Consider the following 15,892-nt stretch of genomic DNA (forward strand, 5'->3'; position numbering starts at 1 on the left):
CTTTGGTGAACTCTGCAGTTGACAGCCCTGTAGTGTACACTGTGTTGCTCTGTAGACACTCCCTTTCATGATTCGGCACTGTAGCGTTATAAGGAATAAAAAGTGGTAATGGTTCACTTTTATCAGAAATGTAAGTCATTTGTGGTCTGAATATAGAAACTTATCAGATCTGATGAGTGAGTCATCCTGACGGTTACATATTTCAGGCCTGCCCATTCCCCTGAATATATGGGTCATACATTAATAAAGCTGCACCTCTAGACTGAGCATTTTTGCGGGTGGTTGAAAGTTATGGACTCTTATTGATACCTGTACTTCAACTGCACTCCAGCTGCACATAAACTGCTTTTATGTCCCCTGGTGACTGCCTTGTTGCTATGGGGGTGAAATCAGAGCTGTCCAACCTAGGAAATTTGTTTCAATATATGAAACGAAGATATGGATGATGTTGTTGAGTAATAAAATAGTAAAGTCTAGCTATGAGGTAAATACAAATATAGCACACAGTGTAATACGATTTTCTACTCTATCAGCTAACAAAATGCAAAAACCCTCCACTCTTAAACTTTGCTCAGTCACACTAAAAATACATGTTATGCCATGCCATTTTATGCATGGCTACTATGTATTTTCTGTTGATCTGTTAAGGTGTTCTACTTAATTTTATATAACAAACAAGGCTTGGATTATTATTTAGAAAGTCAGAACCTAAAATTGTACTTATCTAACCCATTTAGCATTTTCATTCATCTGAAGTAATTATTTACAATGAAATCTTTGCTTCGGTTCCTTTGTGAATGAAATTTAATGTTTTAGTTTAAAAAAAAATGTTCAATTTTTCTCTCATGTTGCATAAGAATCAAGAGATGGTTTTTGCAAGTGGCCAAGTTCTGAAAAATCAGCCATACTTAGTATCGGTGAGTTTAAAAGTACTGGCTACCTAAATCTTACTGGTGAAAGAAATAATTACTTGCCAAATGATTTCTCAGTTGATTACATATAGATCTTTTGAAAAATGATTATTCTGCGGCTCTCTAGTCTAAACAGTCAATCTTTATTAACATATTTCTGTTTACACTATGCTTATTTTAAAACTGCAGTATGTGTGAATTATAATCCTACTACAAAAGCAAAACAAAAAGTTAAAAATGAAGAGGGCTATATAGCCTACATTTTTTTGCACTACCACTTTTTAAATACACAAGAAGTGTGATAGGGGCCAGTACTTGCTAATTTCATTACTATTACAAGATCTTGTGTGTCTTCCTAAGAGATCTCATAATAGGTGGCTGTACTCCAAACTGCATTATTTCCACTGGAAATACAGTAGAACCTCTAAGTTACAAACCCCTCCGGAATGCAAGTTGTTCATAACTCTGAACAAAACATGATAGTTCTTTTAAAAGTTTGCAGCTGAACAATGACTTAATAGAATGTCAGAACTTTTTTATGCTCCTATTAAGTATCTTAATTTAAACATAACAAGCACAGAAACAGTATCCTTACTCTGTCAAATATTTTTTAAACTTTCCAGGTTTTTTAAATAGTTTGTTTAATGAAGTATTGTACAGCATTTGCTTTTTTTATTCTCCTGTTTTCTAATTGTGCACTTCTGGTTCAAAGTGAGGTGTATGGTTGACTGGTCATTTCACAATGCTGGTGTCTGTAACTCTGAGGTTCTGGTGTAGTACATCATAACTCTGATATCTACATTTGTTTTTATATAGCTAGCATTTAGACTTTTTAATTAGTACCAAATAAACTAAATATTGTTAAGGGAAAAATGTTCTTTTAAGTCCATCAGTCTGATGCAATAAGATCTTCCTATGTACATATAGTAAATAACATTAGTAAATAACATTTGCTGATTAAACACAAGATATATTAAAATTCATCAGGTTCTAGTTAATCTTTTGGAAGTTTGAAAAGAAGTACATTTTACTTTTATGTTGGCTGTTCAAATACATGTATAAGAACAGAGATATTTTAAATTGTAGAGTACAGGCTTACTAAGAAAATGGGATAAACAAGTATTTTCTTCAGCAGATTTAGTCTAGAATACTAAAGATATGTTAAACTTATTCAACCAAATTCATTCACTAATTATTTGAAGGCACTAGATTAATATAAATTAGTGAATTACATATTTCCTGAGTTTAATTTGGTCTGTATTTACATCCTGAATGGTGCTCAACCTTAAAATATATATAATATTGTTAATATTTGTCATAGATTAATGTAGAAAGCCACGTAGTTTTATTAATGTAGTTTAGCCACGTATATTTCTTTGTATAGATTGTTGTGAAATAGAGCAGAGCTGGTACCTGCAACAATGTTCTCTCTCTCCCAATTAATTTATTTTTGTAGGTGAATGATTTTTCTCTTCACTCTAAATTTGGATTTTTTTTTTTATTTTGTAGTGGGAAATTATTTGCCATAAACTTTTAATCATAAGTCCCAAATTGAATCTGCTGTTTCTTATACTCAATCTTGGCTCAGTATTTAAAATTTGCATAATTTCAATAATGCAATTGAATAATGGCACGATGATGCATGATTTGATTAATAACATTTTTTGTAGTGTTCTGATCTTATTTATTTTATAATGTATGCACACAAACACACAATTTATATTCTTGGTCCCTTTCTGCACAAAATATTAATTTTATTCCCTCCCCATTTATCAGCATTCATACTTCATTACCCCTGATGTAACTGGATTGCCAACAATCCCAGAAAGTGTAAGTATTGTTTTAAAAAATATATATATTTCTTTATTGTTTTAAAAAAAATCTAAGTCATGATGTTAATCTTGTTCAATGGATGAGCTTGAATTAAATTTTTACCCAAGTCTGGGACTACAAAGTTAGGTCCATATATTGCTTTCTACAGGAGATCTCATACTGGTGTCAAAAGCAGGATTTTACAAAGAATGAGTGGAGAATACAGTTTTTTGATTAATTACAAAATCGTTAGTTATTGAAAGAATATCAGCAATATTGAGTGGTAAAAAATTATACAAGATATGTTTATGACTACCACTATTTCTGTACGTTGTTTGATCATTTGATTATTCAGGTACCCAATTTGTTTGTTCACTTCGGATAATACTGTATACAAATCTTCTCTGCAACTTATTTGAATATCTGCCCACCCATTGCATAATTAAGTGCTAGAATTAAAATCCCATTGAGAAGAATGGAAGCAATTTATTTATCTGATTGCTGTCGTTATCAAACTGCCTAAGAAGATTTGAATTCTATAGAATTGAGATATGCGATAGACAGCAGATAAATACATTAAGCAAGCAGGCTGTAAATGTAGTGTCTGTGATCCATAGGTGTGTGTACCTGACTGCTTGTTTAATAGTTAACCAATGAAAGTGTAGTTTATTTAAATAACCCACCTTCTTTAAATCTTGTATTTAAATGTAGGATAAAGGGCATGTATGGTATAGCCAGCTATTTGCTACAGTTTCACACACCCAGAAAATTAAATCCCCATGGTAACTTGAAGAAATTATGATGCCCATAGTAAATATTGATGCACTAAAGTTTTTCAGATCTGTGTCAGTGTGAATAAATGCTGTGGTGGCTGTGCAAGGGATGCATTTGATTAATAGTTCATAGAAAGGAAAGGAAATGAGAGATGCCTTTCTCTTCTAGCTCTTTCCTTCTCATTTCATTTGTAAGTGTCCCATCCTTTCAGTCTGAGAATAAATAATAAGATGCTGTGATTTTACATGGAAAATAAACAGATGGGGCAAATGTAAAGTACACACCTTGTAAGTGTGGTATATTGTCCTATTCTTATTCTGAGGGTCGCCTTTTTTTTTCTCTACTCAATATCATCTATTCAGAAGAAGTGGGTTTTGCCCATGAAAGCTTATGATACTATACATATATTTTTGTTAGTCTCTAATGTGCCATCGGACTGCTTCTTTAAAAAATTGTTTTTAAGGTTACAGACTATGTCCCATGTAATGTCACTTTGACCATGTACAGAGAGAGAGTTTCTTTCTGTGATTTCCTCTACTACCTTAGCAGAGACCCAACTGGTTTTTAGCTCAAGCTGTAGAGCAGGGCTACTCAACATGCCGCTCGTGGGCTACATGTGGCCCGCAGCCTATTGGTTTGCGGCCCGTGGTGCAGTTTGCGTTTACATGAGGCCCGTGGGTGGGATCCTTTGAGCAAGGCCTCCACTGGGAACATGCTCCACAATGGCGAGGCGTCTCCCAAGTGGGGTGAGTAAAGACATAAGTGGACAGGCTGGCTGGAACAGAGGGCAGGGTGTCGGCTTTTCTAGCCCCCAGGGAGGAGGTGCTGGGAGCGCCGAGGCATTGTGGGAAGTGCTGGCTGATTAGCCCTGTGGGCAGAGCCAGAGAGGTGCTGACCGGCTCACACTGGCCACGTTTGGGTCTGGTGCCGCAGCTTAAGGCTTGATCTTTGTATTCATGCCTGTCAGAGTGAAAGCATATATTTGCATATCTATTTGCATGTGTATGCAATCACACTTAAGTTGTGGCCATTGGGAAACGTGAGATAGATATCAGGAAGAAATTCTCATTGCACTTTGAATCCCCTGGCTGGGGACTGATGGCTGCTTTCCTGTTCAGTTCAGGACATACAAAATTAAGATTCCTCAGACCTTGCCCTGTAATTAGTGAATTGTGGGCACAGACCCTGGGCCACACTAGCCTTAAAGGTTGGAGAAGCCTAACTGACCATTGTTAGCCTCTGTTGATTTCCTTGTCTTCACAAACCATAGCATACCCTAAACTATGGAACTCAGCCCATTGTGGGGTGCATAAGGATGTTAAATTGTGGTTAATTTACTAGTCAAATAGTTGATGGAATTTCCATCAACTACTTGACCAGTTGATAGGCATTTCTGTATTCCTCCTCTGAAATGTACAAGAGCTCCCACTGGGGTTCTTGTACATTTTAAAGGAGGAGTGTGGAACATGTGTGCAGCCTGGGGCCAGCGGGAAGTCATGCTGACTCCGGGCTGCACGCAGGCATGCCAGCTTTGAAATGTACAAGAGTCCCCAGCAGGGGCTCTTGTGCATTTCAAAGTGGAAGCATACTCATGGAGCCCAGGGTCAGCGGAGGACTCAGAGTCCCCCGCTTACTCCGGGCTCCATGTTGTGCTACCAATTTGAAATGCCACATGGAGCCTAGGGTTAGCTGGGGACTCTCCAGCTGATCCCGGGCTCCACGCGGCATTTCAGCAGAACCTGAGGTCAGCTGGGGACTTCACAGCTGATCCCGGGTTCCGCAGAAATGCTGCTTCCGCGGTTGTGAGGTGCTGTCCTCTGAAGTACCCTATCCCGCCCCCTCCCTTTTCTGCCTCTATCTGATAGAGGCAGCAAAGTGGGAGGGTGGGGGGAGGAAGAATTGACTAGTCGACTGACTTTCCCATAAGCATTTGCTTATGGGATAGTCAACTAGTCTTTAACGTCCTTAGTGCATGATTGCCCTGTACAGGTACCACCAATGCCCAGCTGTCAGGTTGAAATGTAGATGGCTGTCTAGTCAGATCCATTTTACCATTTCACATTAATAAAAATACTAGTGCAGGTTTGACCCTCTGGTCTGGCACCCTCAAGACATGACCAGCCCTGAACGATTGAATGTGCCAGACCAAGGAAGATCCCCTGCCACAGGTCCCCAAACCTGCCACCCCTGTCCACCACAGGTTCCACTTCTGCCTTATCTGGCCATCCTGCCTAAGGCCTGGCCAGTGTGCTGGCCCCACTACCACTGCCCAGGTGGGCTGCCTGTCGCTGGCCCTGGCCCTCTTCTCCTGGCCCCAGCATCTGATGGGCTGCCACCAGCCCTCTTGCCACTGGGCTTTCAGCAAGGGGCTCTCTGGTCCAGGAACATTTGTGGTCCTGCCATACCACATAGGTTGCCGGACCACAGAGTCCCAGTTTTGGCAGGTGTAAACTGTATCTGAAAGCCCGTGCTACTGCATGGGTGTAATTGATAAAATCATGCCTATAAAAGCTGAAAACAACTGATAACTTAAGAAATTTGACAGTGAGAGGCTACAAATCCCAGGTGGTGGTGGTGGTGTGTATGGTTGTGTTGATTTGCGTTTCATGTGCGGGGAGAGATGTGCTGGATATTTAAGATGTGTGCGGTGGCAGATAAGTGTGTACTGTGGTGAGGGGTTATGTGTATTTGTAGTCGTATGTGCTGGTTTTGTTGTTATGTGGGTGGTTCTGCAGAGCAATGGTAGGTGGGCCAAATAATCCACCATCTGTGTAGTCTCCTTCATAGAATTAATTATATTGTTATATGCATATTAGTTATAAAGTTAGGTTAATGATTGGATGAATTACTACTGAAATTGTAATGGTCTAGGACTCTTGCCTTACTGTAGCTGGATACCACATAGATCTAATTTGTGAGGCCAAAATGTCTGAGCTCTTAAAAATTCAAAAGTAGCAGATTGAGAATCCCAGTACTGACTCAACCTAGTGAGATCCTGAACAAGAAGTGCCCTCAGTAATACTTGTAGCTGTTTCCAGCACTTCACACTGATTCAATATACATTTAAGACTTCAGAAAGACTTATCAAGCGACATACTTGGAATCTTATTATACCGATTAAATGTCTTGGATGTATATAAATGAGGGGGAATTTACTAGTGAGACAAATTGGGTGAGGTTATAACTTTTGCTGGACCGGCTTTTGTTGGTGAGAGAGACATGCTTATAAATGCTGATCCAATAAAAAATATTTTCTTCCCCACCTTGTATGTCTAATATCCTGGCTACAACAATATGGCATACAATGAGGAATTCACTAGGGTAGTATTCAATCTTTGTGAATGCTTTTGTATGTATTTTACAAAGCAATGCACTTTTAAAAATTGTAATGTATATTCACCTACAGCCCAGGATACACTCATACTAAAGCCCCAAAATATAAATAAAAATGAATAGTTGTTTGAAACAGAACTAGCAGATATTTGTTCTAGAGTTTCCATTTTAGATTTGTACAGAGTTCTCCTACACCCAAAAAGAAAAATAAATGCACAAAATAAAAAGAGAATCTTAAAAGTTAATTTTATTTTGTGTTTAAAACGGCACACGTGTCTAGCAGGATTGATTTTTCATTTATATTGTGAGAAATTTCTATAAATAATGTTCACAATATTCTATTCAATTGCCATTGTGTTAACATTTCTTTTTTTATTTATTTAAACAGAGAAACCTTACTGAATATTTTGTTGCTGTAGATGTAAACAATATGCTGCAACTTTATGCCAGTATGTTGCATGAAAGACGAATCATCATTACCTCTAGCAAACTAAGCACTGTAAGTACTTCACACGTCTCCTTTTAAGTAGAATATATTGAGCATTTCATAAAAAGACCTACAGACCTCTGCAGATTTAGATATGTTCCATGTGTACTTGTAAGATAATATCTACATACTTTTTTGATATATGGTTTTAATCTGGCTCTTGAAGTACAACAGTTTGATTTATATAAGACCTACTGAGATACATTGTCAGGTTAATTATTTTTTCTTATCAGGAGATGAGAGTTCTTTAACTCTCTAGTGTTCATTTCTTTGCTTGCTACCCTACAAAGCATTCTTAAGGGCTATTATAAGATCTTTATTATTCACTTCTGGCTTATTCCATTGGAGCTACTTGAAGGAAATCAAGGAGCCATGATAATAGCTGCTATCCTAACCTGGTAATAGGCAGATTCATCTTTGTAGCACTGTAGCGGTTTGGGATGTATACTGTAATAGCTCTGATTTGCAACAGCTCTTATAGCTGATAATAATTTGCAACTCAAAATAGTATTTTAATTACAAGTTTTAGGGTACTGCCCACACTGAAATCTTTTTCTTTGTCAGTATAGACTAGAGAAATGAATGAATATCTGTTCGGTTACAAAAACATACCTAAATATTCTTTTGTTTCAAACTTCAGAGTAAAGGTTGAGGCTTTGTAATTTTCTTATAGTTTGATGTATGCTCAAGAGGTTAACTCAGGTTGCATGTGGCTGTCATTTTACAAACCAATTTGCTTCATAGGTATATTAGTTATTTAGTACCTTGAATCTTTTGTTAAAATTCAATCGCAGAAAATCCTTTTATTTCACTTACGAGGTGCTGCAATAAAGCCTTTTGTCTGACACATTTCCATAGTAGTAATTCAACATTACTAGTTTTATAAAAGAGTAAGTGAACTGTTATTTTGGTCAGGTGCAACATTTAGATGCAGTTTTATAAACACAATTCAGAACAACTTTTTGGAGGTTTATAGATGAAAGCTAATGCATCACTATTTTGATTCTAAAAACAAATTTCTGTGTTATATAATGTTTTTGAGAGCTCAGAAAATATATCGTATATAGAGAGTAATTTAAATTCCATTGAGCCAAAAAGGAAATTTTGTGGGGTGGGGAAAGTTGTGTTGCCAAAGGGTGCTCGTAAGTAGGAGTAGTTCTTACAATTAAAAAAGAAAAAGAAAACATCACAAGTTCCCAAATATACAACTTGTGTAGGCTGCTGTTCCATATAGAATCCCAATGTGACTTTAGTAGGTCTTCATGCAAGAACAGCAGTTTGCTTACAGGCAACACGCTGCAGGAGCAGCGCCAAGCTAAATAACCCATTAAAATTGATATTGAATGAATGATGTGTAGTTTTTAGAAAGCAGTTGATAATGTAAGTATAGTAAGCTTATAAAAAAAATTCTTCTGTTCAAATCCCAATGCCTTTGACTTTTAAAAGCTACATATTTTCCTTTAAATGCATAATAGGCTAGAATCACCCATTTTAGACATACAGTCCAATATTTATTTGTATTTATCTAAAATGCATCCATTGAGAGAATGGCTGTTTTTACAAAACTTTTCAATAAAAGAGAAATAGTAAACTGTTTGAACTGATGTCCAAACACAAAACTACTCCTAGCCTTCCCAAACCCAAACCAAGATTTCATATAATCATCTTTCCATCACTTTACCTATCCCACCTCCCTGGAAAACTGTAGGACAACATGTAAGCATCTCACAGTGAACAACAAATTTGAACCTGGTCAAATCATTAAGGGAGGAGAATTCTAAAATGGTGGTTCCTTCTCAGAAAACATCCTCACCCTCTAGCTGTCCAAACTCTGACCTATGTTCTGAAGTCCAGAGGAGTCAGGCAATAGGCAGAATTAAAGATATCTTTGTAATTTACCAATTCAGCTGCAAGCTTGGTTGCTAAGACCTATAATAGACATAAAGGAGCCCTAATAGCCCCAGTGCTGTTATAGGAGAAGAGATGTGTAGGAGTCACAGTGGTGTTCCATATGCCCCACAAGAAACCTATATTAGTCAATTAAGCCAAGTTTAAGTTTACTTTATACTGGAACGCTTAATGAGATGTAGACTCTGACCTGTTTTCACTCTAGCTCCCTCCCATTTAAGACCAAGGCTATTGATCTCACAAGACCCTGTGATGTGGGAATGCCTTCGTGCCAGCTGGCAAGAGGAACAGAGGGGGCATATAGGGGTTACAGGAACCCCCAGAATCTGATATTTATAGTCTAGTTCATGTAAGGATGTCATGTAAGATCTCAAATAAAATCCAGTGCCACATGTTATACAGGGAATTGTGTGTAAATTGCACAGAAAATATGTTATTAACTTCTGTGTCTAGGACAGGAGTGGGCAATAATTTTTGATCGGGGGCCACTTCAGAAATTTTTGAAGTGGACCCTGGCCACCCCGGAAGGGCCGGGGCCTTAACACAACTGTGCTTCCCCTCCCACAGACCCTGATTGGTTTGAGAGTGGGGGAGTGTGTGAAGTCTTTGCCCCTGCCATCTCTCTCCCCCTCCCCACCCTACCCTCCAGAGAACTACCAGATATTCTGAACAGTTGGCGGTTCCGTCCAGGTGCCCATACTCCTGAAAGTGGGAGGATACTTGGCACACTCCACTCTACCCCCAGCCAATCAGAGGTTGGGAGGAGCATGCAAAGGCTCCCTGTCCTGCCCCCATCCTGCAAGGAGCATGCGGCACTTAGAAGCACCGCGACCCTTGCAGGGTGGAAGGAGAGTTTGCATACTCTCCCATCCCCAGGTAAATCAGAACCTGGGAGAGGGGGAAGTGTGCAAAGTCTCCTCTCACCCTGCCCCCTTTCTGCAAGGAACACACAGCTCTTAGAAGCACCACACGCGCCCTACAGGAGAGGATCAGGGTGGGAGGAGACTTCATGTGCTCCCCTCCACCCCCAAACCCTGATTGGCCTGAGAGTAGGGGAGCGCAAAGTCTCTTGCTCTCTGTCCTCGGGGCGTAGAGTCAAATCAGCAGGGTTGACTAAGCACTGCACGCTCCCTGTTCACTAGGCTCTGTTTGGCCTGGGGATGGGGGAGCGACAGGGCCTCTACAGGCCAAATCAAACCTCTTGGTGGGCCGAATCCAGCCCATGGAGGCTCTTTTGCCCACCCCTGATCTAGGAACTGGTCAGCAGCAAAGGTGAGAAATTGGTTTTCTGTCAAACAAGATTTTTTTCATCTATCTTTTTATATGTTAATTAAACATGGACTTGTTCACAATTGGTCACTGATCACCAGTCTGAACTCAGTGCAAATGAAGGATTGTGAGCATTTCAGAAAGAAACTAGTTGAGGGGGAGAGAATCTTATCTTGAGGTGCACTTCAAAGATTTGCTATATATTTGGTGAACAAGGAAAACATCCATGTCGTCCTTAACTGAGAAAGTAAATGTGCAGTGAGTTTGCTTCATGACAAAGGGGTCTCAGCTAGGTTTGAAAACCCTGTAGAGCAGTGTTTCTGAAAGCGTTCCATGGAATCACTTCCAGTAACACATTAACTGGCTGCCCCAGTTTGTTTATTTACCAGCGCTGCGGCCATGGAACCTCGCGGCTCCTTTTGGCTCTGTTTCATCCTTTGCAGCCAAGGGGAGCCATGGGAAGTGGTGGACCAGCCCACACTGCTTCCTGCTGCTCCCTTTGGCGGCAAAGGACAAAACAGAGCCAATGGGAACCGTGAGGCTCCGTGGCTGCGGCGCTAGTAAATAAACAAACTGGGGCAACCAGTTAATGTGTCTCTGGGAGTGATTCCACGGAACACTTTCAGAAACACTACTGTAGAGAACTTTGCTGAGATAAACTTTTTAGACTGGAGATTAACCTGTTAGTTTGAATTTATTCTCTAGAAAATAGGTTGTGATTTTGTTTTATATATAAGCATTTGTTTCTCAGTCTTACTTTCTATCATTTGTATTTCTGTTTTTTGATAATTTATTTTTGTTTTTACTATAAATGTATCTAAATTCTGTGGTACTAATCAAAGTGATGATTCTCAGCTGAATCTTGTAAGCTGGTGTGTAGTGATCCTTTGTGATCTGCAAGCCTGGTAATTTTGTAAATGTCCAGTGGATGAGAGGCTGTAAAAAATGCAGGAAAATGCTCCGAGGCCGGAAGTGTTGGTGTGTGCCAGTTGCTACTTATTCGGGGGAACAAGGCCTATGGGGGCCTGGAAGGGCCAGGCATCTGTATAATGAAGTATTTGAAGTTTATGATTAGTTGTAAGATGTAGCCCCATAAAAAGTGCATTGCAATAATCCACTCATGAAATGACATTCTGTGGTGGAATCCTTACTAGAAATAACATGTTGCAATCTCTTGAAAAGGTAGTCTTCTCCAGATAGCAACCATGGCTATCACAAAACAGTTGAAGATACAATAAAATCAGCAAGTTTTCAATCCAAATTACAGGTTGCAGACAAATTTCCATGAATAAGGGAGCTACCATCACTTCCTCAGTTTCTCTGGGTTATTTTTCCCAACCAATGAGTCTTAACTGGATTATGGTTTAGTCAGCTAGCCCATTTCCAAGGCACAGTACTGGCAAAGGCAGTGTTTGTTGTTGACAAAAGTAAGTCTCAGGTCCGACACTTGGTTCTCAAAGTACAAAGGACGCTACACAGGTATCTGTCAAACACAAGTAGTTTACTTCCTGACAGCTAACAGCTGCACCCCTTAACTAGAAGGGCAACATAACAAAGAAGCGGCATATCTTACGTCCCTTCCTGCTAGCCGGGGATCCCGAGTCAGCTACGGACGAAGTGGGAGGTTGTCTCAGCTTCCGAGGCACCGGTACCCAAAGCCCATCAGTGTGGTCCAAATTGCTGTGTTCTGGTGCAGCGTTAGATTCTGTGTCTCTACCTTGTTTGTGGCAGTTTGGAAATTTCTGGGGGTTACTCATTGATCATTACAGTGTGGCTCAGCTGTACTGCTTGTCCTTTGATTTTGTTTACATGATCAGTACATTTAGGTAAACAAGATTGTTATGTTCCCGCCCTTATCTATAATTCTTTCTTGCTACAATGGCGTATGTTCCTAGAGGCTTGCTTCTCGCTCATCAGTAGCAGGGAAAGGGGGAAGGAAAAGAAAAGGGGGGAGAATGCAGGCCTCACCACCCCTAAACTTGCACGTACAAAGTTCTTCTGAAATTAACCCCTACAGTGTTCCATCTACATTTTCTTTGTACTGAGTGGGCTAACTCCAGTGTTATATTTTTGTCCTTGTGCAATATTACCATTAATTAATAAAGACAAAAAAAAAAAAAGAGAGAGAGAGACAGAGAAGAATCCCTCACAGAACAGTATGAGAGCAGCCAAAATGGATTGCAATTGCTTTTTAGAAAGATTACGTTCTGTTGTATAAATGAGTATTCCAGGACTGCTTAAAGTATGGATTATGTAAATATGTAGTTAAGGACTTTAAAAATGCATAATATGGACAATTCTTATTACAATAGGATGTCTTGTGTATGTATCTGTAGGGAGTTTTAAAGACATGTATTGTTGCATGATAGTGTGCCAGTAGTTGAACATTTAGTTGGAATGCTTAAGACCTTCTTCTACATCTAGTAGAGATGACACCCATGATTAAATCATGAGAAGTTGCTAACAATAAGTTTGTTTAGGATTCTTAAAATTACATAATTAAATTCAAGGTAATGGATGAAATTAAAAGTACCATACACTCTGGATAACTGTGCTCACAAACAAAACAGATTTTTACCATGTCTATGCAATCATTCAGAATGCAAAAAGAAAAAAGGTCACTTAATTAGTTATTTGAAAATTGGCTTCTGTAATGGTTACTCAAGGTGTTTTAGAAGCATCCATGTCATGTTCAGGTGCATCTCCCCTTGAGGAAGCCATTCCATCATCCTAGGAACCTCTGTGTCCCCCATTCCTTATCCTTACTGTGTTGAGATGTGCTGCACTGCCAAGAGAAAGGGGGGAAAAAGCCCATCTGCTACCTACGTCAAATTTCTGCATGTATTACTCATTGGAAGTACCTGTTTTGGAAAAAGAAAAAAAAAAAGTACTGTCCCTTGCTGTCCTGGGATTTTCCTCTCTATCACTCTCCGGCAGCACAGCTCCCTCTTTCTTAATCGTGACTCATATCCCATCCTGATTTTGCCTGTCTGCCTCCATCCTCTGCTTTCACCTCTTTGACTCCGTGTATGTACAGTTTGACTTCCTGACATATGTTCAAGTCATCCCACCTTTCAAATTTACACACTCTGCACTCTGGTAGCCCCAATTAATAGCAGGGAGTCAATTTTAATTCTAAGTGAGGGCAGAGTCAGGGCCTTGGCTTTAATGATGTATGCTCAGATTGCCCAACCAGGATCAGTAAGAGCAAAGTAGCAAATCAGACCAGGGAGCAGTTTGTGCCACTACAATGTTGGGAAAAGAGATTGTAAACTGGTCAACCACTGTACGAGTGAGGGCTAACAAAATAGAGAAATAGAGTTTAGTGTCACTGACATAAGAGTTCATTACATATTGCCTCCCAGTCTCCCATAACAATCTTTCTTTCAAAGTGAACAGGAATGGTGGTAGAATTACTTATTACTGTACTGTGATGTCTCTCTCTGTCTGTCTCTGTGTATTCAATATTTCAGAATGATTGTTTGCTTTTTGGTGTGATTAATGCATTTCTTCATTAAAGTGATTGCCTGCTAGATTTAATTATGCATGTGTCTTAATAAAAACATTGCACATAAACAGTCCCTATTTGAGTGACATGTATGCTAGATTTAGTTCTCTTTGCTATTGCATGTATAAAATAGCATTTTGTTGACTGTACTGAAAAGGCATCCTTTTGATATTCTTAAAATTAAAGTTTGATTCTTAAGCATATTTGTCTTTCAGAGATAGTGATATCAAATGCATTTTACTGTTAAAGGAGTTGTCCTTTATTTCAACTTCATACCAACTTTTTATGACAGTTCATGAAGACTGGGTCATGATATCACTTCCAAGTTATCAGCTCTGTTTCGGTTCACTATCTCAGGGCAGTAGGATTGATAACAAAGACATAATTCAAGGATTCTCTCAATCTCTCCTTACCCTTCTTTTGTGGGGGATGCAAAATTTCTGGAATATATCTGGAAAAATTCTTTTAAATCTAGCACTTCTCTGCTATAAATTTGATGTGTTAGTTGTATTCAAGATAAAGGATTGGCCCTAGCACGAAAGCAGGAGAAAAATACAATACTATATTTAAAAATGGTTTGCTTTGAAGGTGGGGAGGATGTACAAGAGAAGGTTAAATCATGAAGTTTTTAGTTTGTCTTTTTAATTGGCAATTGGGCCATTTACATTTTTACTCCTTTTTTGTTCAAATAGGTTTAATTTAGTGAGTCACTTGCATTTCATTCCCAACAAAAGCAGGCTTTTGTTTTGTATGCCTCTTTTGATGATTGCAACTCTGTTTACTCTTCTGAATGTTTCTGTAAATTGATTTGCTAAGATTAGTTTCCTAATTTTTAAAAAACTCCCTTGCTTGAATTTTAATAGAAATCTGCATGGGGAGTACAAAATGGTGTAGATGGAAATTTCCCTGCACTCAATTCTGTTGCAATTCATGGTTATTATTTGACTTAACTGTTGACTCCTTCACTAGTTAACAGTTTTCCGACTCCCTTTAAGAATATAGTTGTCATCAATCTTGCAGCTTGCTTGGGGCTTAATGTTAGAGTAGGCTAGATTCGCCTCGCCTAAGGGTTCTGTAAGATCTGTTTTTGTAGCTAAAACTATAATTTTTAGTTTTTGAACTGGAAACTATAAAAGAAAAGCAAATTACATTCAGAATGAGTGACTGAAAAGTGTGGTATATATTCACAGAGGTGATTTTTGTTGTTTCACTTTTATGACTAAGGAGGACTGGTCTTAGACTTCATGTTAAAATATTGAATATTTTAACGTATTAGTATTTTAGCTTCCATTGCTGTATTTGTATGAATTGTTTTATTAATGACATGGGAATATACTAGTTTTAATGCAATGACTGAATAAAAAATAAACTACATAAATTATTAAGCTAGCTTACTGGAAAGCTTTCTAGTAAGGCTGAACTAGAACATTGATTTTATGTATGCTGTAGGCAGACCCTAGATGGTTAGGCCCCAAGTGAACCTGCTGTGGTAGTCTACCAGAACATCATACCATAGTCTCATGTATTCAAAGCAAAGGAATAAATCATGATTTTACAACAGTGCATCAGTTGACTTATTGCTGTTTTGTGACCAGAGGTAGGAAGGGTTGCTGTTTAAAGCCATGTCATTGGTTCTCAAGTCAGTCAGGCATGAAGGCTTGTCATATGCCTCTATAATTATACCTCACCAGACTTTCTCTAACTAGTCAGCTGGGGCTGTGCATTTTGTCTCAAACACCCGTCTGGCCAGCGTCTGACAGGAGCTTGCTCATCATGCTGTCAGTAATATGTTAACTAGAGTGTATCTTTTGCGGCCTGTAGTGGCAGGTGGAAAGGAAGCTTCACTTTAAAGCAGATGTCTAAATATTATGTCCATTTTGACCAGTATTT

At 38.8% G+C, this 15,892-nt stretch overlaps 1 protein-coding gene across 4 annotated transcripts in view; it reads left to right on the forward strand.

Moving 5' to 3' along the window:
- DENND1B (DENN domain containing 1B) overlaps positions 1–15,892 on the forward strand; it is a 259,577-nt gene that overhangs the window by 124,200 nt on the left and 119,485 nt on the right. For 3 of the 4 annotated variants that reach the window (XM_075936692.1, XM_075936693.1, XM_075936695.1), the window contains 3 exons: positions 858–917; positions 2,688–2,741; positions 7,219–7,329. In XM_075936692.1, coding sequence (XP_075792807.1) covers positions 858–917; positions 2,688–2,741; positions 7,219–7,329 — 225 coding nt within the window. The remainder of the gene's footprint in view (positions 1–857; positions 918–2,687; positions 2,742–7,218; positions 7,330–15,892) is intronic. The other variant, XM_075936694.1, reaches the window with a different exon arrangement.

Source organism: Pelodiscus sinensis, chromosome 9 (assembly GCF_049634645.1).
Source record: "Pelodiscus sinensis isolate JC-2024 chromosome 9, ASM4963464v1, whole genome shotgun sequence".
NCBI lineage: Eukaryota > Metazoa > Chordata > Testudines > Trionychidae > Pelodiscus > Pelodiscus sinensis.